We start from the raw sequence: 27,463 nt of genomic DNA, 5'->3' as shown, positions 1-27,463 counted from the left end.
AATAATAGAGTATAATAGTTTTTTTGCGGAACTCATTATTTTTACGAGACATAAAAACAAGACTAAAAAAGAACTGTTGTGCAAGCTTTGAATTGACAAACCAGATACACAAACAACGCAATTTCGCTTTTTAAGGATTATTTTTATAACATATAACATTGTATTGTATTGAACTGTTTAATATGATTAAATGACACACACTAAGTTGCGTATGTACTCATTTGAAAATAGATTCCACGTACACCAAAATCTCTTGATAGGTTTAAGCTCGTGTTCACGAGGTGGCGGCGGGTTAGCCATCGGCAGCCGGATGTCGTTCAGTGCCGGAAAACTGTCCTTGATATTCGCTCGAGGGTCGAGCGCTTTCAGGCGACCGGGAAATTCCTCGCTGAGCTCTCGGATAGCGTCCGTCCATGCCTTACCGGGGCCGTACATGAGTGTACCGTCGATAAACGGCGTAATCTCGTTAAGCTATGATTAGGAAAGGCTTTGTACATACTTAGAAAAATTATTACATATAATAATAATAAATATATATATACTGTATCTATCAAATTAAGAAACATGAACTAGTTACAAAAATCTCCGTTAAAGTGGCACGACTTTTGTCCGGACGACTAACACGCCCTTTTGGTTTACCTGCTGTCTCGGGTTGTTGGGGGACAGGCCAGTCCGCTGGTCATAGCGCGAGCGCAGCACCGGCATCTCCACGTCCCCCTTTCTCTCGGGGTCATACGTCGGGGTCACATTATGTTTCACGGGGATGTTGAAGAACTCGCGCGGACAGCCTGGTCGCTGCGCGTCCAAAATTTCCTCGACAACTTGTTGCCCTGAACACAGGCGTACTAATTGGTTAGTTGTTGCAACATAGGAATCAAAGCGGACTGATTGTCAGAAAATTGCCTTGATATGGATACTAAAACGGATCAAACGCGTGTTATCTCATACTTATCATGGAAGGCAATCACGATAACAATCTTGGGGAAGCAAATCGTATATGTACTGCTGTTATATTTTAGGCTGTAGGTCGGTTTATAAAGGTAAACGGTAACCGTAACAACCCGAGCGCTTTTATACCTGCGGTGGTCAATGGCCTAATTTACATTAACATCTAAATTACCTAGTTACAGATCTGTTTTAATAGCTACAGAGCTGTGTTCTGCATATAACGTAGCTTTTTTAAGTATCGCTGTAATAACTTTGTTATGCGTTGAAAATAAATGCGAATAAGCTGTGTTTTTGCGTAATTAAGCATTTAAAATAATAGACCACGCAATTATTTTAACATCGACGAGTTACAAAATACAATATAAAAAGCAGAATACGCAAATAGTTTCAAATGAATGCGTATTGAATTAAAATAAATTCATGTATATCTGTGTGTACATTTTGGCCGCGGCCGGGGAACTAGATACTATAAGTTAAAAATGGTTTTAAATGAAATGGTACTCTTTCATTTTATCATATTTTCAGGGTTTTTTTTGGTGATTGCAAATTATTCATTTGGATTGTTCATTTTAAAATAGCTTAAATTGGCTCTTACTTGACAAATTTTGATTAAGATTGCTAGTATGTACACCAAAACATATACTTGTGTAAGTACATACTAACAACCTTAAACCATTACTTAATGCATCTTATACACTTTTACAAAATCAATGCGCTTAAAGCGTTGACAGGCTTTTGAACTGCTACAATTTGTGAGTATATTCATGTAATGCTGAATGGATTTTTCAGTTTGTCTCAGTCATGTCAGCCTAGAATCTTGAGCATGCTAAAGATGCATATTGATAAAAAAAGCGGATATAAATCTTTTCAGGTTGAAGGCAAACATAAGATACATACAGCGAATAAATAGTATGTGGCTGATTCGATCCAGAGGAATTCTGTGCGATGATCATGTCATTGTAGAAAGAAACCTTAAATATAAACTTAATTAACATGTCCAACGCAATTTGTTGGATGCATTTGGTTTAGCGGTCATACCCTGGTAGTAAAATAAATACTTTACTTACATGTTTAGAGTACAGAGTCTACTTTACTAAAAATTGGCTTAATGTTTTATCCCTGGCAGTGCATTGTTTATGAAACGAAAGTTCCAGATAATGTTTCATATGCATTTGAGTATTACTCCATACTTTAGAAATCATTTGGGTATTTCAAGTGACTTATTTCCACGGTTTTGAATTAATTGAGCATCAGCATAAAAATCTTAAAGTATTTGAGAATGAATTCATAAGCATGTATATTCTATCTTTGGATGTTTATGCTAGCTTGTTTTACAACTACACGACTATACTCACAAAACGTAGCGGACTGAAAGCCTTTCATCGCTTTAAGCGCTCTGATTATAATTGTAACGAGCCTTCCGAAAACTGTTACAGAGTGTAGAGGGTAATACATTTCTAGACTATCTGTATTAAATCAATTCTCTCCGCGTTCATTCCTGATTTCAAATGAGGTGTAGAGACCCATTCGGAGATATTATACCGCTATAGTGACAAGAAAAACGCGGATGCATACTATGTAGTCGGTGCCCTCGCCAGAGTGTAAATGGGCCCTTTAAAGTAGTTTTTGGTACGCGCAATTTTATAATAAAAAATATCTTTATTAATTCAGCTATGTTATTTGATTCAATTTAATACGAATGATACCTTGCTTGACACTATATGCGATTATTTCTGACACTCATGCCGAAAATATGCAATTTATAGATGTGAAACTATTTAGCGTGCAGCATATTAGTGTAATACAAACGGCATCATGAGCGGTGGGGTCCTGAGAGACAAGTAAGGGAGGTGATTATTGAAAACATTCACTAAACGTCAAAATCATTGATGATTAAGGTAGTTAGACCCTTATGCGGATCATTTCAAACTATAATCAACATGATAATTTCCGAATGCGCATCCTTTTCTGGAGTTAAGAACGAAACTAAAGAAATTGATCGTCTAAAGAAAAGAAAAAAAATATTTGTGCTTCTGTATGGATTCAAACCTGTACTTTAAAACTCTCAAAATATTTGAAGTACTGTGCTTTACAAAATAGGCTAACTCATTAAAATTGAAGATTTTCAAGTGGTGGTTTTTATAAGGGGTGTGCTACTTTAAGTGTAGCAATTCATACAGGCCGATGACTAAAACTTATCGACGTATGAAAGAGTAGAGTGATGTCCTTGAACTTGTTATTGTCAAATGTAGGAACTCACTGTACCGGAATAATTCAGCATACTATGCTTTTAAAATCATCCAGTAACTTCTTTATTTTCAAAATATATGAACCGTAGTTGACGAAGGGGCTGTTAGTTAAATTCATGTAGATTTATGATATAGCTTTGCACATTTACTGCTCTAAACTTCCACCACCCGACATGTTGTGATCTTTAATAGTACAATACAAGATAATAGTAGAAAGTTGTTGGCAAGCGCGACTAAAGTCGTTATAATAATTATGGTGAACACCACATGCAACAGGACCCGGCGAATGTAGCGTTGTGCAAAATGCGATGAGATAGAATACCGGATACAAACTCAACTGAATGCCGCAGGCTACTGCGACTTAATACCGTTTACAAATGCCATCTAGTACCGCATACAAATATATGCGACGAAATACCGCATACAAATGTCAACAAGTACCGCATACACATATATGCGACGAAATATGGCATACAAATGCCACCAAGTACCGCATACAAATATATGCGACTAAATACCGCTTACGAATGCCACCATGTACCGCATACAAATATATGCGACTATATACGGCATACAAATGCCACCAAGTACCACATATACATATATGCGACTAAATACTGCATACAAATGCCACCAAGTACCGCATACAAATATATGCGACTTAATACTGCATACAAATGCCACCAAGTACCGCATACAAATATATGCGACTAAATACTGCATACAAATGCCAACAAGTACCGCATACAAATATATGCGACTAAATATCGCATACAAATGCCAACAAGTACCGCATACAAATACCAACAAGTACCGCATACAAATGCCAACAAGTACCGCATACAAATATATGCGACTAAATATCGCATACAAATGCCAACAAGTGCCGCATACAAATGCCAACAAGTACCGCATACAAATGCCAACAAGTACCGCATACACATATATGCGACTAAATACCGCATACAAATGCCAACAAGTACCGCATACAAATATATGCGACTAAATACCGCATACAAATGCCACCAAGTACCGCATACACATATATGCGACTAAATACCGCATACAAATGTCAACAAGTACCGCATACACATATATGCGACGAAATATGGCATACAAATGCCAACAAGTACCGCATACACATATATGCGACTAAATACTGCATACAAATGCCATCTAGTACCGCATACACATATATGCGACTTAATATCGCTTACAAATGCCAACAAGTACCGCATACACATATATGCGACTAAATACAGCATACAAATGCCACCAAGTACCGCATACAAATATATGCGACTAAATACTGCATACAAATGCCAACAAGTACCGCATACAAATATATGCGACTAAATACCGCATACAAATGCCAACAAGTACCGCATACACATATATGCGACTAAATACCGCATACAAATGCCATCTAGTACCGCATACACATATATGCGACTTAATATCGCTTACAAATGCCAACAAGTACCGCATACAAATATATGCGACTTAATACTGCATACAAATGCCACCAAGTATCGCATACAAATATATGCGACTTAATACTGCATACAAATGCCACCAAGTACCGCATACAAATATATGCGACTAAATATCGCATACAAATGCCAACAAGTACCGCATACAAATACCAACAAGTACCGCATACAAATGCCAACAAGTACCGCATACAAATATATGCGACTAAATATCGCATACAAATGCCAACAAGTACCGCATACAAATGCCAACAAGTACCGCATACAAATGCCAACAAGTACCGCATACACATATATGCGACTAAATACCGCATACAAATGCCAACAAGTACCGCATACAAATATATGCGACTAAATACCGCATACAAATGCCACCAAGTACCGCATACACATATATGCGACTAAATACCGCATACAAATGTCAACAAGTACCGCATACACATATATGCGACGAAATATGGCATACAAATGCCAACAAGTACCGCATACACATATATGCGACTAAATACTGCATACAAATGCCATCTAGTACCGCATACACATATATGCGACTTAATATCGCTTACAAATGCCAACAAGTACCGCATACACATATATGCGACTAAATACAGCATACAAATGCCACCAAGTACCGCATACACATATATGCGACTAAATATCGCATACAAATGCCAACAAGTACCGCATACAAATATATGCGACTAAATACCGCATACAAATGCCAACAAGTACCGCATACAAATATATGCGACTAAATACCGCATACCAATGCCACCAAGTACCGCATACAAATGCCAACAACATACACATATACTCGTATGCGACTTAATGTCACATGTACAAACGTATTTGAAAACAGCGTCACCGTGTACATGCATCTGAGAACCTCACGTACACTTATAAACAAGGTTAAATATTGCGTGTTAATGTCAACTTAATGTCTCAGTTAAACTCGATTGAATACCGCATGTAAAATAAACGCAAATATATTAATACAGTGGCTTACAAACTACGATTAAATCCGTCTGAATTACGAAAAACAGGACTGAATACCGCGCAGATTGACTGTGAGAAAACTGCGGGTAGTTACAGGATACTTTTGTTTTTAAATGAAATAAGATAATAACCTACGTTTCGAAGCTTTGGATGACCCCTTTTAATAGTACAGTGGCCATGTGGTATACATATGCGGTCATACAAACAATATCGTTTTTTTTTTACTATATTTTAAACGCCAGATTTATCTTTTATTAATAACAGAAAAAGTCATCGTTGAAACAACTTATTTCTCGAAGAAAGTATATGCATGTCGGATATCAGTATAATTGTAAACAGGAAAGCTTTTGTGAGTTTTGTATTTACATATACAAAAACACGGGATGATTCAGCTCTTGATAAGTATCTAAGTGTAGGAAATTGCACTTCCCTAGTGCAATAAAATAAGTAACAGAAAGTTAAGGAAAGCTTTTTTAAAAACAAAACGATCTTCTTCAGAAAAAGTAAAGAGGGAATTAACTCATTTAAATATCGTGCCATGCTTCGTGAAACTATGCATGTATAAAAGTATTATTTATTATTAAAAATCACAGCTCTGACAGTGTTAAAATGGGCATGACGTTTCGCTAGCTTTAATAGAAAAACGTTAAAAAAACAGGGTTTCCGTTACAGGGTAGGTGTTAAAGGCGTTTAGTTAACAAAGGTTTATGGGAACAGGGGCTATGGTTACAGGGGTTCGGGTCACAGGGGTTCGGGTTACAGGGGTTCGGGTTACAGGGGTTCGGGTTACAGGGGTTCGGGTCACAGGGGTTCGGGTTACAGGGGTTCGGGTCACAGGGGCTCGGGTCACAGGGGTTCGGGTTACAGGGGCTCGGGTTACAGGGGTTCGGGTTACAGGGGTTCGGGTAACAGGGGTTCGGGTTACAGGGGTTCGGGTTACAGGGGCTCGGGTCACAGGGGCTCGGGTTACAGGGGTTCGGGTTACAGGGGCTCGGGTTACAGGGGTTCGGGTTACAGGGGCTCGGGTCACAGGGACTCGGGTTACAGGGGTTCGGGTTACAGTGGTTCGGGTCACAGGGGTTCGGGTTACAGGGGCTCGGGTCACAGGGGTTCGGGTTACAGGGGTTCGGGTTACAGGGGCTCGGGTCACAGGGGTTCGAGTTACAGGGGCTCGGGTCACAGGGGTTCGGGTTACAGGGGCTCGGGTCACAGGGGTTCGGGTAACAGGGGTTCGAGTTACAGTGGTTTGGGTTACAGGGGGTTACATGGTTGGGGTTTATGGTCATATGGGTTTGGGTTACAGGGGTTCGGATAACAGCGGTTCAGGTTTAGGGGTTATCGTTAGGGTAAGGAAAACAGCCGGGTCTCTGTACGTCCAGAATTTCCTCAACAACATGCTGTCCAGTAGACACAGGCGTTGTATTTAGTTAGTTGTTGCACGGACGGGAAAAAAGTGAACTAATCTGTCAGTATATTGCCTTATGGGACGCCAACAAACAGATTGGTTAGCCTTAATTGTACAGTGTACTTAAGATAATTTGTAAGAGTACGTGAAACAAAAGCTGGTCGGTTATTTACATTTTGAGATGAGCTCCGTGAAAGACCTTAAAGAGGATGAGGAAGTCAACTAATTCCAACACGTTTTGATATAATGAAGGAGTTAAAAAAAAACTTTACGAAGGAATTTTGAATCGTTGAGATCTTGAATTCAATGTCATAAATGAACAAAACACAAACAAATAAATATATTCTAAATGAATATAAACAATACAGTATGTACGGCAGAGCGTTATAAACGGACAGTAACTATAATAGACAGTAATCTGGTCACACTTGTAAAGATTCTGAATATGCGGAGATAAAAAGCCCACTCTTAACGATCAACAGGCACGTTGAGCTGTTTCACCCGATTGAAACATGCCAGTTTTGTCATGTTAATCCTTGTAAGGTTTGTATGTGGTGTTTAGTCGCAAGTGTATGTAAATCGTCTTTGTTTGTATGTTAATGGTTCGTGCAATTCTAAAGGATTGATCTTACGAAATCTTAGATGCGATGTATTTCCATTTGAAGACGTTTGGAATAATATGATTAAATGTGCAGATAACGAGCACGTTGAAAGCGAGTGTCCGCTAGAATTATGCGAGCTATTGACTTAAAGGGATCACTCATGTTTTTGGACCATTTTATCACGGTAATGCCATGAAAACACTTTTATTATCATATTTTTACTCGTTGATACAGAAATTGCGGTAAAATACGATTAAAGTATAGAAAAAATACCTGGTTATACAAAGTTGTGAGCGAACCCACGCCAGAACAATAACAGAATGAGAAAACTGACACCAAAATCGCTCGCCTGCAAGGAATTATACAAAAGCAGAGGGACAATTAAACCCGCATGTTAACCCAATATAATTATATTGCATTCAAACGCGTATGAATGGAAAATTCTCAATAAAAAATAATGTTTTTTATGACTGATAGACATGTTTTCATATGCTCAATACACTGTAAATAAAAAATATCATTATTCCTGAAACTTTTTTTACCTTGAGTATCTATTATTGCTTGATTTATCATTTAGAATAGAGATTCAAGCATAAACTGCTGCCCTATAGTTGAAAGGTCATTTTGGAAGAACTGTCATGGCGGACTGTGCAAGTTTTAGAGTTTGTTTCGTGGTGAAATTTAAGTTTGATTTAAAATCTGTCCCGATGCCCACGATGTCCCCGATTCAACCACGTTCCGTTACGCTCCCCCACGATCACCCCGATTCGACTCCACGCTCTGTTACGTTCGCCACGATGCTCTGGAATCGGGGACATCGTGGTAATCGTGGCCTAATGTAAACCTAGCATAAGTACTTCGTGCATTTGAATACTGCATACAGGGGCGAATGAATATTGCTCAACAAGGGCGACTGAATATTGCTTAGCAAGAGCGACGGAACATTGTTTAACAAGGGCGACTGAATACTGCTAAACAAGGGCGACGGAAGATTGCTTAACAAGGACGACTGAATATTGCTTAACAAGGGCAACTGAGTATTATTTGACAGGGGCGACTGAATATTGCTTAACAGGGGCAACTGAATATTGCTTAACAGGGGCGACTGAATATTGCCTAACAGGGGCAACTGAATACTGCTTAACAGGGGCGACTGAATATTGCTTAACAGGGGCAACTGAATATTGCTTAACAGGGGCGACTGAATATTGCTTAACAGGGGCAACTGAATATTGTTTAACAAGGGCGACTGAATATTGTTGTACAAGGGTGACTAAATATTGCTTAACAAGGGCGAATGAATATTGTTATATAAGAGCGACAAATATTGCTTAACAAGGGCGACTGAATACTGCTAAACAAGGGCGACGGAATATTGCTTAACAAGGACGACTGAATATTGCTTAACAAGGGCAACTGAGTATTGTTTGACAGGGGCGACTGAATATTGCTTAACAGGGGTAACTGAATATTGCTTAACAGGGGCGACTGAATATTGCTTAACAGCGGCGACTGAATATTGCTTAACAGGGGCAACTGAATATTGCTTAACAGGGGCGACTGAATATTGCTTAACAGGAGCAACTGAATATTGTTTAACAAGGGCGACTGAGTATTGTTGTACAAGGGTGACTAAATATTGCTTAACAAGGGCGAATGAATATTGTTATATAAGAGCGACAAATATTGCTTAACAAGGGCGACTGAATACTGCTTAACAAAACAACAGAAAGTTACGTGAAAGTGGCGAGGAAGGCTACGTGAAAGTGGCGAGCTAGGTTACGTGAAAGTAGCGAGGAAGGCTACGTGAAACTGGCGATAAAGGCTACGTGAAAGTGGCGAGCTAGGCTGCGTGAAAGTGGCGAGGAAGGGTATACGTGAAAGTGGCGAGAAAGGCTACGTGAAAGTGGCGAGGTAGGCTGCGTGAAAGTGGCGAGGAAGGGTATGTGAAAGTGGCGAGCTAGGCTGCGTGAAAGTGGCGAGGAAGGGTATGTGGAAGTGGCGAAGAAGGCTACGTGAAAGTGGCTAGCAAGGCTACGTGAAAGTGGCTAGCTAGGCTACGTGAAAGTGGCGAGGAAGGCTATACGTTAAAGTGGCGAGGAAGGCTACGTGACAGTGGCGAGGAAGGTACGTGACAGTGGCGAGGAAGTCTACGTGACAGTGGCGAGGAAGGCTGCGTGAAAGTGGCGAGGAATGCTACGTGACAGTGGCGAGGAAGTCTACGTGACAGTGGCGAGGAAGGCTATACGTTAAAGTGGCGAGGAAGGCTACGTGACAGTGACGAGGAAGGCTACGTGAAAGTGGCGAGGAAGGCTACGTGAAAGTGGCGAGGAAGGCTACGTGACAGTGGCGAGTAAGGCTACGTGAACGTGGCGAGGACGGCTACGTGACAGTGGCGAGGAAGGCTACTTGAAAGTGGCGAGGTAGGCTGCGTGAAAGTGCGAGAAGGGTATGTGAAAGTGGCGAGCTAGGCTGCGTGAAAGTGGCGAGGAAGGGTATGTGAAAGTGGCGAAGAAGGCTACGTGAAAGTGGCTAGCAAGGCTACGTGAAAGTGGCTAGCTAGGCTACGTGAAAGTGGCGAGGAAGGCTATACGTTAAAGTGGCGAGGAAGGCTACGTGACAGTGGCGAGGAAGGTACGTGACAGTGGCGAGGAAGTCTACGTGACAGTGGCGAGGAAGGCTGCGTGAAAGTGGCGAGGAATGCTACGTGACAGTGGCGAGGAAGTCTACGTGACAGTGGCGAGGAAGGCTATACGTTAAAGTGGCGAGGAAGGCTACGTGACAGTGACGAGGAAGGCTACGTGAAAGTGGCGAGGAAGGCTACGTGAAAGTGGCGAGGAAGGCTACGTGACAGTGGCGAGTAAGGCTACGTGAACGTGGCGAGGACGGCTACGTGACAGTGGCGAGGAAGGCTACTTGAAAGTGGCGAGGAAGGCTACGTGACAGTGGCGAGGAAGGCTACGTGAAAGTGGCGAGGAAGGCTACGTGACAGTGACGAGGAAGGCTATGTGAAAGTGGCGAGGAAGGCTACGTGTCAGTGGCGAGGAAGGCTACGTGAAAGTGGCGAGGAAGGCTACCTGAAAGTGGCGAGGAAGGCTACGTGACAATGGCGAGGAAGGCTACGTGAAAGTGGCGAGGAAGGCTACGTGAAACTCACTACGTGAAAATGGAAACTGATACGAAGTGCGTAACATGCAAGCTCTTCTAAGGCGACTTAACATCATGCAATGTGTTGGATGGCCCCTATTTTAATGGACTTGTGGTATATATATTCGGCCATACAATCCATTTTGTTATTATATTTCAATGGCAGATTTGAAGTCACCATTATTGTAAATAGTAAGGATTAAAATGGTATGTGAAAGGAAATAAAAATATGTCTGTTTATTTAGTGTTTGTTTTTTATTTAAACATAAAAATAACAAGTGCTGGTTAAAGCTGCACTCTCACAGACTTCAAAACGTTGAGACAACTTTTTTAATTTTTGTATCGGAACGAGCCACTTTTTGCGAAAATGCATGGAAACCACTTATATAAGACAGCTGACAAAAAATAGATCGCAGATTTTTATATTCAAGTTAAAAAATTGATGTTTTATGCACTAAAACCGTTAGTAACGGTTTAAGCCATAAAACGTTTGCGATCTGATCTTTTGTAAGAAATCTTTTATCATTGGTTTGCAGATATTTACGCAAAAATTTGCTTTTTCAAAGACAAAAAATAAAGAAAAAGTTGTAAAAAGGGTATATCTGTGTATAAGGGTATAAAGGGTATATCAAGGGTATAACCCCTGTACCCCGAACTCTTGTAGCTCAAACCCCTATAGCACAAACCCTATATCGCATCCCTGTAGCCCGAACTCTTGTTGCTCGAACCCCTATAGCACAAACCCTGTAATCCAACCCCTGTAGCCCCATTTCTTGTAGCTCGAACCCCATAGCACAAACCCTGTTATGGGGTTCGTACTACAGAGCTTCGTTTTGCAGGGTTCGGGTAACACTGATTAGGGTTATAAGGGTTCGTGCTACAGGGTTTCGTTTTGCTGGGTTCGGGTAACAGTGATTAGGGTTATAGGGGCTCGGGCTACAAGGGCTTCGTTTAGCACGGTGAGGGTAACAGTGATTATGGCTATAGGGGTTCGTACTACAGGGCTTCGTTTAGCAGGGTGAGGGTAACAGTGATTAGGGTTATAGGGGTTCATGCTACAGGGTTTCGTTTTGCTGGGTTCGGGTAACAGTGATTAGGATTATAGGGGCTCGGGCTACAAGGGCTTCGATTTATAGGATTCGGGTAACAGGGAATAGGGTTATAGGGGTTCGTCCTACAGTGCTTCGAGTTACAGTGCTTCGGGTTCTAGAGTACTGGTAACAGCGGTTCGTGTTACAGGGCTTTGGGTTATAGGGTTCGAGTAACAGGGGTTAGGGTTAAAGGGGTTTTTGCTACAGGGGCTAGGGTTATAGGGGTTCGGGTAACAGGGATTAGGGTTATAGGGGTTCGGGCTACAGGGCTTCGTTTTATAGGGTTCGGGTAACAGGGATTAGGGTTATAGCGGTTCGTGCTACAGGGCTTCGTTTTGCAGGGTTCGGGTAACAAGGGTTAGGGTTATAGGGGTTCGGGCTACAGGGCTTCGAATTATAGGGTTCGGGTAACAGGGATTAGGGTTATAGCAGTTCGTGCTACAGGGCTTCGTTTTGCAGGGTTCGGGTAACAAGGGTTAGGGTTATAGGGGTTCGTGCTACAGGGATTCGGGTTATAGGGTTCGGGTAACAGGGATAAGGGTTATAGGGATTCGGGATACAGGGATTCGGGTTATAGGGTTCGGGTAACAGGAATAAGGGTTATAGGGATTCGGGATACAGGGCTACGACTTATAGGGTTCGGGTAACAGGGATAAGGGTTATAGGGATTCGGGATACAGGGATTCGGGTTATAGGGTTCGGGTAACAGGGATAAGGGTTATAGGGGTTCGGGATACATGGCTTCGGGTTATAAGGTTCGGGTAACAGGGATAAGGGTTATAGGGATTCGGGATACAGGGCTACGACTTATAGGGTTCGGGTAACAGGGATAGGATAAGGGTTATAGGGATTCGGGATACAGGGATTCGGGTTATAGGGTTCGGGTAACAGGGATAAGGGTTATAGGGATTCGGGATACATGGCTTCGGGTTATAAGGTTCGGGTAACAGGGATAAGGGTTATAGGGATTCGGGATACATGGCTTCGGGTTATAGGGTTCGGGTAACAGGGATAAGGGTTATAGGGGTTCGGGATACATGGCTTCGGGTTATAGGGTTCGGGTAACAGGGATAAGGGTTATAGGGATTCGGGATACAGGGCTACGGGTTATCTACGGTTTGATGATGAGACGCAATCAACAACTACAATAGATAAATTAAGTTTGACGTGCTATGGATAGCCGTGTCAATAAATTAAACACTCAAAAGTAGTCGTGCGAATTACATTTCCATCAAATAAAGATGTGAAGTAAGTGATCATTTACAGAAAATGATCAACATATTGTAAAAAGTGTGTTCTTTTGTGGAAAAGGGCCAAATGTTTACGAATATTCGCTAATTCGTGTAGAAATAACTATTTCGGTCACAAAAGTCACATTCCATTGTAGAATATGAATCCAATTTACAATTTTGTAAAGCATTATAAAATTGCTACTTCTTTTGCTGTTGTGAGGCTAGGATGACTTGCGGATATATCATTGTAACGTCGATAACGAAATATGGTGCACAATTTTAATGTGAAGTTAAACAAGCGGTCCAAAACCTTGCAACTCTTACTATAAGAAAGCTTTCCTTTTCTTGAAGACTAAAATGAATTCATCGATGAGAAATCACGGCCGAATGCCAATGGATGTGGCATATGGTTAGGTATTCTCATGTGCCGTCACATAAGAAGCATTTGTTAGCGACAAGTGGCATTATTTACATGTTCACAGTTTGCGATACTTGGTTCAGCTCCAAGTTCCGGCTTTTGAGCTAGATTTGGAGGTTGACCTCATTAGTTGAGCCTTGAATGCCCAAAATATGTTAACAGGGTTAGTTGCATAGGCTATAAGGGCTTGAACGCTTGTATTGTGTGGTAAGTGTTGTGTGCATCTATGTATTATGACATCTATACATCTCTAAGATAAAATAAAAACGATATCGACAAGAATTTAGGATATAACAGGATATATAACATTACAACGATATAGACATTCAAGAATTAAGGATATACCAGGGTAGATAACATTACAACGATATCTACAAGAATTCAGGATATACCAGGGCAGATAACAGTACAACGATATCGACAAGAATTCAGGATATACCAGGGCAGATAACATTACAACGATATCGACAAGAATTCAGGATATACCAGGGCAGATAACAGTACAACGATATCGACAAGAATTCAGGATATACCATGGCAGATAACTTTACAACGATATCGACAAGAATTCAGGATATACCAGGGTAGATAACATTACAACGATATCGACAAGAATTCAGGATATACCAGGGCAGATAACAGTAAAACGATATCGACAAGAATTCAGGATATACCAGAGTAGAGCACATTACAACGATATAGACAATAATTCAGGATATATCAGGGTAGATAACATTACAACGATATCGACATTCAAGAATTAAGGATATACCAGGGTAGATAACATTACAACGATATCTACAAGAATTCAGGATATACCAGGGCAGATAACAGTACAACGATATCGACAAGAATTCAGGATATACCAGGGCAGATAACATTACAACGATATCGACAAGAATTCAGGATATACCAGGGCAGATAACAGTACAACGATATCGACAAGAATTCAGGATATACCAGGGCAGATAACATTACAACGATATCGACAAGAATTCAGGATATACCAGGGCAGATAACAGTACAACGATATCGACAAGAATTCAGGATATACCAGGGCAGATAACATTACAACGATATCGACAAGAATTCAGGATATACCAGGGCAGATAACATTACAACGATATCGACAAGAATTCAGGATATACCAGGGCAGATAACATTACAACGATATCGACAAGAATTCAGGATATACCAGGGTAGATAACATTGCAACGATATCGACAAGAATTCAGGATATACCAGGGCAGATAACATTACAACGATATCGACAAGAATTCAGGATATACCAGAGTAGAGCACATTACAACGATATCGACAAGAATTCAAGATATATCAGGGTAGAGCACATTACAACGATATCGACAAGAATTCAGGATATACCAGGGTAGATAACATTACAACGATATCGATAAGAATTCAGGATATACCAGGGTAGATAACATTACAACGATATCGACAAGAATTCAGGATATACCAGGGCAGATAACATTACAACGATATCGACAAGTATTCAGGATATACCAGGGTAGATAACATTACAACGATATCGACAAGAATTCAGGATATACCAGGGTAGATAACATAACAACGATATCGACAAGAATTCAGGATATACCAGGGTAGATAACATTACAACGATATCGACAAGAATTCAGGATATACCAGGGCAGATAACATTACAACGATATCGACAAGAATTCAGGATATACCAGGGCAGATAACATTACAACGATATCGACAAGTATTCAGGATATACCAGGGTAGATAACATTACAACGATATCGACAAGAATTCAGGATATACCAGGGCAGATAACAGTAAAACGATATCGACAAGAATTCAGGATATACCAGGGCAGATAACATTACAACGATATCGACAAGTATTCAGGATATACCAGGGTAGATAACATTACAACGATATCGACAAGAATTCAGGATATACCAGGGCAGATAACAGTAAAACGATATCGACAAGAATTCAGGATATACCAGGGTAGAGCACATTACAACGATATAGACAATAATTCAGGATATATCAGGGTAGATAACATTACAACGATATCGACAAGAATTCAGGATATACCAGGGTAGATAACATTACAACGATATCGATAAGAATTAAGGATATACCAGGGTAGATAACATTACAACGATATCGACAAGAATTAAGGATATACCAGGATAGATAACATTACAACGATATAGACAAGAATTCAGGATATACCAGGGTAGATAACATTACAACGATATCGACAATAATTCAGGATATACCAGGGTAGATAACATTACAACGATATCGTCAAGAATTCAGGATATACCAGGGTAGATAACATAACAACGAAATCGATAATAATTCAAAATTATCCCCGATAAATTGCATTATAATGGTATTGACAAGTATTCGGTTCATTCTCTTATGGTGATTTATGTATGCATGAGGAGACGAAAAACAATTTGTTTGGTTGTTTTTAACCATTTTTCACTTTACAAATAAACCCATATCCCATAGTGTTACTGATGTATGTGTATGTGCTGTTTTACCGAAATAGACGAGGAATGCGGTCCTGTTCCTGAGAGATCCGAGGCCCCCGGGACCCCAGTGACCCTCTTTGCTGATCTCGAAAGGGTTTGGGCGGTCTTTGCCAGAAGGCATGTACACACCGTCACTGTACGCCACAGGGCTCTTCCGTAACAGGTGTCCATCTGAAACGACCAAGAAGCTGACGTCTAGTATCGCCATTACAAACAAACATTTTCACTTACAAGTATAAAGTAATTTTGTATAAAGTTACGTAATGTTTGGCCATTTTCACCGGAAAAACATGCATGTGGATGATGGTTAATGCTATTAAGCGAACATTCTGAAGACTGTTACAATGGAAATTCTGTGTTGGTCAAGGAAAGTTAATCAATAACTCGTTTTGACTTATCACCAAAAAAGTGAATATTTGGTCTTATTCTAGATAATCTTTCAAAACGTTGAATGGACAATACAAATTGTGTAGACGTTCGGCTTTTCAGAGAATTTCTAGCATTTCTGTTCACGTACGCTGGGTACCAGACTGTGTCTGGATACCAGACCTTCTAGTAAATGGTGTACCTATTGCGCCCCAATCTGGGTGGATGAGATTGTTGAACCAGCCATCCTGGGGATGCAGCTCAAACTCCGCCTCCTCGCTTTGAACACCTACAACACACGCAACATGTACATAATGTATGCAGGATTAACACCTATATCACATAAAATATACCCTTTTCAAGAGAAACCAAGTGACCAACTTCGGTTGGCAATGAACTTTACCAATCACTTGCAGAATCATTATCAGTAATGACCACAGCTGCTAGTTAGGGGTAACTACGTTTAAGGTCATTTCACAACCCCTCAAATGTATGGGCTCCTAACGGCTCTTCATCGCCCCTGGTGTTAACAATGAATCACATAACGAACACAAGATAATCAAGTTTTAAAATATATTACTACTGTGCTACCGTTGTTTTCCTAAAGCTAACAACGGCAAAATGCAATCGCCTTAATTTGAATATTCCTCGAAGTTTTTTTATATCTATTTTTTTTCATATATGGTATGCTAGTTAAAGGGGATAGATACCAGGTGGTCGAAAAAATCAGCAAATACAGTATTTCGTCAAAACAAGCATAGAAGTGTCAATGGGAGCTAGTGGGGAGGCCGATAAAACATCACTTTTATACATGGTTAAATAATTAACACAACAATCATGTTGGTGTCTCATTTTTGATTTCCCGTTTAAAAAATAGCGCATAATGGTTTCCCAGTTTAAAATCATATATGTTTATGAGTACAGATAAATAAACTGACGCTATTTTTAAACTTACTGGGATTTATGTGTAAGACAACCCCCAAGTAAATTTCGAAATGCAAAAATGCTCAAAAACTTTTGTTGTAAGCGAAGAGATAAGATTCAATGCGTTGTGCACAAAGATGTTAATTTTATGTAAGTTTTTGACAATTCTTGTTCTTGCAATTGTATAATCTGGTGTCTAGCCCCTTTAAAGCTTCAAGTATTCAGGGAGCCTACATAGAAAAATGTTAAAAAAGTGTGCACCCCTGTGATAAATAAATGATCTTGATCAGTGCTGTAACACCGTGACATCTGAATTACAACAAGAAAGACAAATCCAAGATAAGGTTTGAAATGGCCGCCATTTCAGGAGATCAGTGGTCAATATTATAAAAACATTTCGCTTCCTTAAAGTTTAAACCTATATGGATGATAATGTACAAACAGATGGTTGAATTGGAAAGGTCAATCTTACTAGCATTAAAGTTATATTTTTCTTGTAAATGGGAATCTTTAGTTACCTTATCAGAACAGTAAAAAATATTAGATTATCTCAATTATTTTAGGAACTATGCTCTATTGATTAGGTCCGTTTGGAATTGATGAATTTTTGCACATGTTCACCTTATATTTATTTATATATTATACTAATTTTCTTTTATGAAAAATTGTGGAATAATTTTTTTTAAATGACATGTTTTCACTATGTTAACCGATATAAATAAATTAAAAAACAACAACAAAAAAACCAATATATTAAAATTTTTAATATATTTAAAAATAAAAAAAAATATTAAAGAAGTATGTATTACTGTATCCAGGCAATGTGACGATCACCTGTGGGTGAAAGCTTGTATTTGTGCCAGTCCTTAACATTGTGCATTGTAACAGGGTCTTCGTTATCATTTGTGGCTACTGGGCATGTACCAGCAGTTTCGGGGGGGGGGGGTATTATGAAATGAAATAACGCATGTTTTTATTATCTATTTCACTAGCTGTCATGTACGCATAGAACCCCAAAAGTGCAAAATTTAGCTTCATTCACTGCCGATCGAACCTCAGATCTATTCCATTAGATGCACAATCTTGAAACATTGCACTCTTCAAAAACTTCTTGTACCTTACAAACCACATCATAATTAAATACAGTCTCATTACATGCAGAAAAGCACAATTTCCATCACCGGCAGCTTCACACAAAAGACGGCAATACTATGTGCACCAACCCTGGTCCTCTTATACAAACAATCAGATAATCAGACTATTTCAAGATAGCAAATTATCTCAAATACCTTTGTGTATCTATATTGTTAAATATAATTGCGAAACAGATAAAAGATATATACATTGTTAAGATACAGAATGTTTTAAACGCTGAACAACGGTTTTGTAAACATATTCGATATACATGTACTTAAAATAATTATAGAAGCAAATTCAATGAACTATCATCAATTGGACTTGTCATGTTTGGTAGTGCCAAAACTCGTGTGCGGTTACTACCCGGAATGTCGGGCTAGCGCACCAGGAAGCCGCGTTAGGATAGCTATTGGTAGCTTGCCTTGGGTATTCACCGACATGGCAATGACATCATCAAATTATACTTTCATTGCGAATGTCAACCCATATACAAACACTTGTTATTTGTAATATTTCCTTTGAAGTGGAAGGCTTGTTTCAAATAAACTGTTAATGACACGATATGTTTAATTTGTCATGACAGTGTACGGAGTTGAACGGCACACGTATCCAACAATGGGATCGCCGTAAGAATTCTAAGTCAATCATTTGACAAAGCTTCTGACGACAACGGCAGCCAAAATTATATTCAGTCAAAAGCAAAAACACGAAGAAGAAGAAGAAGAAGAAGAAGAAGAAGAAGAAGAAGAAGAAGAAGAAGAAGAAGAAGAAGAAGAAGAAGAAGACGAAGAAGAAACGGTCTAGTAAAGCAAATATAAACAATAACTGTGACGTAAGGTTCCAAATGGTCTAGATTTTCTAATTGAGACGTCATTGTCTGTTTTGATCATTTCTTTATAACCTGGCCGCTTACTTCACACCGCTAGGCCGCTAACTTGGCCGCTAACTCCACAACGCTAGGCCGCTAACTTGGCCGCTAACTTGACGTACATATTAAGTTATTGGTGATGCAGTTAGATTTTAGCGAGATTTAAGTTTAATATAAATCATTTATGCAGTATTTCTCACAGTCCGGGTAGCTCAGTCCGTACAGCAGAGGACCTAGAATTTAGCAGTGTAGGCTCGAAACACAACACAGTCGCTAATTTTGGTCAAGTATGTTTGTTTTTTTAAATCATAAGAATATCTTCTGTCTGTCAAATCGTGTATAATTTTGAAATGTTTAATGTTGGTACCGCATATGTTCCATATTGAAAAGGAACCTATTTCAAATGAACACAGGCTGTGATCCGAAGTATAGCGAGTGGCTGGGTAAGGTGTTTCAATAAATTGCGTGACGGTCGGGGTTTATTTCAATAATGTCAAATATTTCGTAACCTAATACAACAAGACAAATTTCTGTTGAGATGATTTTAAGGAAGTTAACGCCACTGGGGTTTATATCGAGCCAGCAAAATTGCTGTCACGCTCTGAGTAACATTTATATTTCAGCTGACTATGTTAATACGTATATAAGCATCCTATTGCAGCTCGCTTGATACCGGGCAAACTGAACATCGCTGCAGATATATTTTACATGGAACATGTCTAATAACTCTCATAACTGTTTCAACGGAAAAGCAAACATTATTAAACATTATGAAAATTAGTTATTATAAAAAAGGTCAGGCTTGCTGTTTCCTGACATGACCAAGACCACAGCGCCGCGCTAGCTGTTCCCTGACATGACCGAGTGCACAGCGCCGGCTGTTCCCTGACATGACCGAGACCACAGCGCCGGCTGTTCCCTGACATGACCGAGGCCACAGCGCCACGCTAGCTGTTCTCTGACATGATCGAGACCACAGCGCCGGCTGTTCCCTGACATGGCCGAGACCTAAGCGCCGCGCTAGCTGTTCCCTGACATGACCGAGACAACAGCGCCGGCTGTTCCCTGACATGACCGAGACCACAGCGTCGGCTGTTCCCTGACATGACCGAGGCCACAGCGCCACGCTAGCTGTTCCCTGACATGACATAGTCCACAGGGTCGCGCTAGCTTTTCTCTGACATGACCGAGGCCACAGCGCCACGCTAGCTGTTCCCTGACATGACCTAGTCCACAGGGTCGCGCTAGCTTTTCCCTGACATGACCGAGGCCACAGCGCCACGCTAGCTCTTCCTTGACATGACCTAGTCCACAGGGTCGCGCTAGCTTTTTCCTGACATGACCGAGGCCATAAGGTAACGCTAGCTGTTTCCAGACATGACTGAGACCAAGGCCCCTCGATGGCGCCAACTTCACCTGCTTTGATTTTATTTCTGCATGAAACCTGCTCCAAATGAGCTGAGTGCTTTGTTAATTTGCAATCTGTCAATCATGATATATGTGTTGGCACTTGAATACAAGCTAGAATTGGAATATCGTGACTGCTATTGTGTAAATTATAATAGTCCCTCATCGTAAACGAATACATATGGGGAATTTTAACAGGCAGGGCGCTATATTTAATATTCATAATCGAAAAAGGTATTTAAACAAGAAAACTGGGCTGGATAAAAAGGTACAAACACTTTCTCAAACTACGCGGTCCATAACCACCCATTCACGCGTGAAATATGTAAATGTTAGCGTAGAAAAATGCGTTCAATTGATTTTATTTTGCAAAACGCCGCTGAATTTTCTACATAATAATCAAATGTTTAAGGACTCAAATGTTTATGGACTATAATATTCAAGGACATCAAAGTTCAAGTACTCAAATGTTCCATGATTCAAATGTTCTAGGACTCAAATGTTCAAGGACTTCAATTTTCAAGGACTCAACTATTCAAGGACTCAACTATTCATGGACTCAACTATTCAAGGACTCAAAAATTCAAGGATTCCTGCCACTCATTTCCGAATTATGTTCTGAAAAAAATGGACGGGAAACCAACTCCGAAAAAAAAACATTATTCGATATTTTTTTCTAAATGTATCAATGCATTTCTAATCATTCATGTGGCGATGCTCAAATATTCTATTAAAATTTTCACTAAATACATTTATTATATAATAATAAAAATAATAATAACAACACAAATATTAATTATTATAATTTTAATTTTGTATAACCATTGGTTTATTTTTAGTATTAATGTTTACAAATTTTAGTTACCTTTCAATCGAAGAAAAACAAATAATCCGAGTAATATATACATTGACATTTTCTTGCACGTATTTATATGTTACTCTCCGGTCATTTCACTTTTAGTTAAACACCCAGTTACAGTTCCATTTATATACGGTTTCCCGAAGAGGAAGTAAAATTCGCCCGGGTGACCAGACCGCCTTCCCGTAAAATCGCATTGACACTTGGCCAACCTTCTGTCTTGTCGGCGTGCTTCTCGTACGCTTGCTGATAAACAACGAGTTTTTGTTTAAGAGACAACAAAGAAGCGGAATTGGATATGGAGCAAATCGATATGTGATTTAAGTGCTTAACATATATGCATTCATGATAAAGAAATGCATGATTACAGAAAATGAATGGAACACATACTAAAGTCTTGGGAAAATGCAATGTTGGTTAAGGTTACACACCACCATTTTCAATTCCTCTATAATTTAATGTGAAATGATTATTTTTAGACAACATTTAAAGGCATTTCGAGCGAATGAAGACCATGATACACATATATATTCTTAAAGTACAAGCTTTAAATTACCTTTTAAGCCAATAAAAAGGGGGGGTCAAGTTATTCCTAAGAAAAATCTCTCCACTTGAAAAACAAACTCTAAAAATTGCACAGTCCGCCATGACAGTTCTTCCAAAATGACCTTTCAACTATAGGGCAGCAATTTATGCTTAAATCTCTATTCTAAATGATAAATCAAGCAATAATAGATACTCAAGGTATAAAAGTCTCAGGAATAATGATATGTTTTATTTACAGTGTATTGAGCATGTGAAAACATGTCTATCAGTCATAAAAACATTATTTTTTATTGAGAATTTTCCACACAACGGAAGTACATATGACGCAATGGTGACGTCATACCTTTAAACAGGAGCGAACTGGTGAATAAAGAACATTAAATTCATAGAACCAACACAATCTCGAAGTTCATGCCGAGAAATCCTATCCAATTTTCGACTGCATGCAGGAACTATATATGCTTGCCAGAAACTTGCAGCATAATTATGCAAGATGTTCCAGTCAGTGATTTTGGCTGACTTGGTTCTCCATGCAATTTTCTATCAGTTATCTTGGTTTTCTACAACTTCTAAAATATTCATCCTTGAAATCGAGTATTCAGATATTCGATTGTAAAAAAAAAACCACTTACCATTCGAATATTAATTTTGCCATTCGTTTGCATCCCTACTGTATACTGTTCTGTGTTCATAGAACCAACAGCCTTTCATAGTTCACATAATGCATTAGTGTAAGTGTTTCAATTCGTTTAGTGTTGTCCAGATGGTCATACTCTGGCCCTGGCTTGGATAAGCTTATTATCCATAGTTTAAGTAAAAATACTCGAAGATTGTACATAGCCAGTTTAGACTGCTGTATTGTTTGCTCTGCAAATGAATGCGCACGTAGACTGATCACATATTGATTAATACTTATTTACTCTGTTCAAATATATTTAAAAATGGCTCGAAACAAGTAAAAAACCCATCGCCTAAATAAATTATGGGAATATTTTATTGCAATACTAGACATACTTGTTTACCATACACAGCACGAAGCGGAATAAAAACTATTTTAACACCTCTAGGCGGACACTTGCACCTTTACATGAGAAAAACATCAACATTTTAATCAGTTTTATTCAATTTAAAGCGAAGTATTTTAGTATTTACCATCTTTAATCCTGCAGTATTTAAGCCATTTAAAGGGATGAACCCTAAATTTAAATCTGGGTTAGACACTAGTTCAATTAAGCCATAATTAATACACCAAAAACATGCTACTGGTAGTTTCATTTAAAAGTTACAAAATGTTAAGTTTTAATGATTTTAAAGTTTTCACAGGAAGTTTTTTATATAGGCATTATATTAAGAAACTAACTAAACATTTGCCATATAATCATAGTAAACTAGTTTTATTTCCTCACATTACTATATTATATCATATCATACATGTAACAGTAGCGTCATTGTGGTGTTATTCCAAAAAATAATCAACGCAAAAAATGTCAAATTGCACTAACACATCTTTGCAGCCTAATGATGGATGGCTTAACTTAAGCATTCCGAAAGGTTTGATCATTCTATCTATAGCTTTTTTTTAATGTTTTAATGACGGAAGTTTCTTTATAAGTGTAAAAGTAAAAACCCTAAGATATGTTAATATTTTAATACATATTCTGAAAGTAATATGCTAATAGGGTGTAATTTACGTTACCGAACACCACAGTGGTTCGAGTAAATAAGAAGGATGCCCTGAAACGCACGTTTCTCACATACATGTTTAAGGTTTGAGGCCGCAGGCACCGTATCAGGTATCGTGAGGTCACATACATGTTTAAGGTTTGAGGCCGCAGGCACCGTATCAGGTATCGTGAGGTCACATACATGTTTAAGGTTTGAGGCCGCAGGCACCGTATCAGGTATCGTGAGGTCACATACATGTTTAAGGTTAGAGGCCGCAGGCACCGTATCAGGTATCGTGAGGTCACATACATGTTTAAGGTTTGAGGCCGCAGGCACCGTATCAGGTATCATCAGGTCAAATACATGTTTAAGGTTTGAGGCCGCAGGCACCGTATCAGGTATCGTCAGGTCAAATACATGTTTAAGGTTAGAGGCCGCAGGCACCGTATCAGGTATCGTGAGGTCAAATACATGTTTAAGGTTTGAGGCCGCAGGCACCGTATCAGGTATCGTCAGGTCAAATACATGTTTAAGGTTAGAGGCCGCAGGCACCGTATCAGGTATCGTGAGGTCAAATACATGTTTACGGTTAGAGGCCGCAGGCACCGTATCAGGTATCGTGAGGTCACATACATGTTTAAGGTTTGAGGCCGCAGGCACCGTATCAGGTATCGTCAGGTCAAATACATGTTTACGGTTAGAGGCCGCAGGCACCGTATCAGGTATCGTCTGGTCAAATACATGTTTAAGGTTAGAGGCCGCAGGCACCGTATCAGGTATCGTCAGGTCAACTGCATGTTTAAGGTTTGAGGCTGCAGGCACCGTATCAGGTATCGTGAGATCTACTTTTTGACATGACATGTTATAAAAGTAAATGCGTCGCGGTTGTCCCGCCTACAGCCTCACAACACTTTCAGCGCGTTCATCTTGTTTGTGTTTACTAGTGTTTTGATCAGGGGTGTTGTATTCGACTCGAGCGATTGTTGGCAGATTCAAACTTCACAGAGTGAAAAAATACGGACGTTGAATACGACCTCCTGGAAAAAAAACACCGTTCTAATAACCCATTAAATACTTACCAGTTTAAATCACTGAAAACACAATAACTGACTCACAAATTCGTTGTATCGCGTCATACGGGTGGAAAACGGACACATATATGTGCGATGTGTATTTTTCTACGTATATAATAAAAGTAAACACGAACTGTTTCATTGGACGCGGTGAAACGAACTAATTATATGTTTTCAAAATAAGATTCGACATAATTTTGTATTTTAACCAAAAAGTCTCAAATTTAATACAAACAAAATAATTTAATTTTATGGTAAAGACATTTAAAACAAAGAGTTGCCAATGCACAAAAGACACGTTTATTCTTTAATGCATTATTATGTCTTTCTGTCATTTGACAATCAAAAACTATGATGTGTGTACAGATAAAAAATATTAGGGATATTTTGGCGCTTTTACATAATGGGAATTGCTGGCTACGTAATCATTGATAACCCCATTTTAAAGACTCACTTTGTTTTATCTGTTGTTTTATAAGAAATGTTTGTATGTACGTAATGTACGTATGTAAGTGCTGTATGTTTGTATGTACGTAATGTACGTATGTAAGTGCTGTATGTTTGTATGTACGTAATGTACGTATGTAAGTGCTGTATGTTTGTATGTACGTATGTAAGTGCTGTATGTTTGTATGTACGTATGTAAGTGCTGTATGTTTGTATGTACATAATGTACGTATGTAAGTGCTGTATGTTTGTATGTACGTAATGTACGTATGTAAGTGCTGTATGTTTGTATGTACGTAATGTACGTGCTGTATGTTTGTATGTACGTAATGTACGTATGTACGTGCTGTATGTTTGTATGTACGTAATGTACGTATGTAAGTGCTGTATGTTTGTATGTACGTAATGTACGTGCTGTATGTTTGTATGTACGTAATGTACGTATGTACGTGCTGTATGTTTGTATGTACGTAATGTACGTATGTAAGTGCTGTATGTTTGTATGTACAAGAGTTGCGTGCTATTTGTTTGTATGTACAAGAGTTTCGTGCTATTTGTTTGTAGGTACAAGTGTTATTGCGTGTTGTATGTTTGAACGTACAAGTGTTTCGTCTGTATTTTTGTTTGTACAAGTATTGTTGCGTGCTGTATGTTTGTATGTACAAATGTTGCGTGCTGTATGTTTGTATGTACAAATGTTGCGTGTTATATGTTTGTATGTACAAGTGTTGTTGAGTGCTGTAGGTACAAGTGTTGCCTGCTGTATGTTTGTATGTACAAGTGTTGCCTGCTGTGTGTTTGTATGCACAAGAGTTGCGTGCTGTATGTTTGTATGTACAAGTGTTGTTGAGTGCTGTATGTTTGTATGTACAAGTGTTGTTGCGTGCTGTATGTTTGTATGTACACATGTTGCGTGCTGTATGTTTGTATGTACAAGTGTTGTTGCGTGCTGTATGTTTGTATGTACACATGTTGCGTGCTGTATGTTTGTATGTACAAGAGTTGCGTGCTGTATATGTCCACGTGTTGAATGCTATTTGTTTGTATGCACACGGGTAACGTGCTATATATTCGTATTTACAATCTTTAAGGCCACAGGTAGTGCTGTAATCAAGTTTTTTATAGTGAGTGTCGAACGAGCAATATGTCTCAAATTTTGTTGAAAATCGTTTCTGTTCCTAGCTTCAAAAAAAGTCTTACAGAAATAATGTTAATTATGATTTTTTGCTAACCAATTATAAATTGCTTGATTTTACAATGATATGAACGTATTGACCTTTGTTACACTGGTTTACTATTTTGCATTGGAATGTAAGTAAACCAATGCCATTCAACATTTCTATATCCAGGGGTTGTTCAAGGATTTGACATGAGAGTGTCGAAACTTGGGGGAACGTGTTGTTGTTGTTTTTTTTTTTTTTTTTTTTTTTTTAGTAGGGATGCAAACGAATGGCAAAATTGATATTCGAATATTCGGTAATTCTTTCGATCGAATATTCGAATACCAAAATGAACCTTTAAGAATTGTAGTAAACTAGTATTCACTAACGTAATAGCCGGGGCCCTGTTACCCTTCTGTGTCGTATACGGTACACGCGACGGACCCTTATTGTTCCACAAATTAGCCTCTGAATTTCCCTATTTTCAAGATATATATCCCAAGAAAAAGCGATATATCTTTATAAAAAAACCCGAATTATACCAATTCCTCTGCGTTCATTTTTGTAAACAATGCAAAATAAGATCAGGTAATTGCGTATTTTCCCGGATTTGCATCCTCGTTCTGGGATTGATGTTTACGAACTATAATTATAGAGAACGACACCATGGCAAAACGTCGATTTTGACTGATGTATTGTACAACAATACAGGACATATATCTTTAAACGTTAAACCATACAGTTAATTTGTACGCAAGAGCGATATATCGAAAACCTGGAAAACAGTTTAAAGCACATAACTAGCACATGTCCTTCATATCATCAAGGTGATTTTAGCAATATCGCCAAGCTTGATTAGCAGTGAAGACAAAACATTGGTATAAAGGCCGATC

General features: G+C 39.1%; 2 protein-coding genes across 2 annotated transcripts in view; both read right to left on the bottom strand.

The window, feature by feature from the left end:
• The window catches only part of LOC128227146 (dual oxidase 2-like), a 33,808-nt gene extending 11,887 nt beyond the window's left edge, over positions 1-21,921 (bottom strand). The window contains exons 1-5 of the mRNA XM_052937392.1: positions 21,686-21,921; positions 16,687-16,773; positions 16,128-16,289; positions 640-830; positions 243-471 (exon numbers count right to left, since the gene is read on the bottom strand). Coding sequence (XP_052793352.1) covers positions 243-471; positions 640-830; positions 16,128-16,289; positions 16,687-16,773; positions 21,686-21,734 — 718 coding nt within the window. The 5' untranslated portion in view covers positions 21,735-21,921. The remainder of the gene's footprint in view (positions 1-242; positions 472-639; positions 831-16,127; positions 16,290-16,686; positions 16,774-21,685) is intronic.
• A 1,996-nt stretch (positions 21,922-23,917) lies between these two features.
• Positions 23,918-24,751, bottom strand: LOC128226413 (putative ankyrin repeat protein RBE_0902). The gene has a single exon (XM_052936288.1). It carries the CDS (start codon positions 24,749-24,751, stop codon positions 23,918-23,920), a length of 834 nt encoding a protein of 277 aa, XP_052792248.1.
• Positions 24,752-27,463: the final 2,712 nt, after the last annotated feature.

This window comes from Mya arenaria, chromosome 3 (assembly GCF_026914265.1).
Source record: "Mya arenaria isolate MELC-2E11 chromosome 3, ASM2691426v1".
Taxonomy (NCBI): Eukaryota; Metazoa; Mollusca; class Bivalvia; order Myida; family Myidae; genus Mya; species Mya arenaria.
Note: the sequence above shows the minus strand (reverse complement) of the source record. Positions and strands in the feature narration are given on the sequence as shown.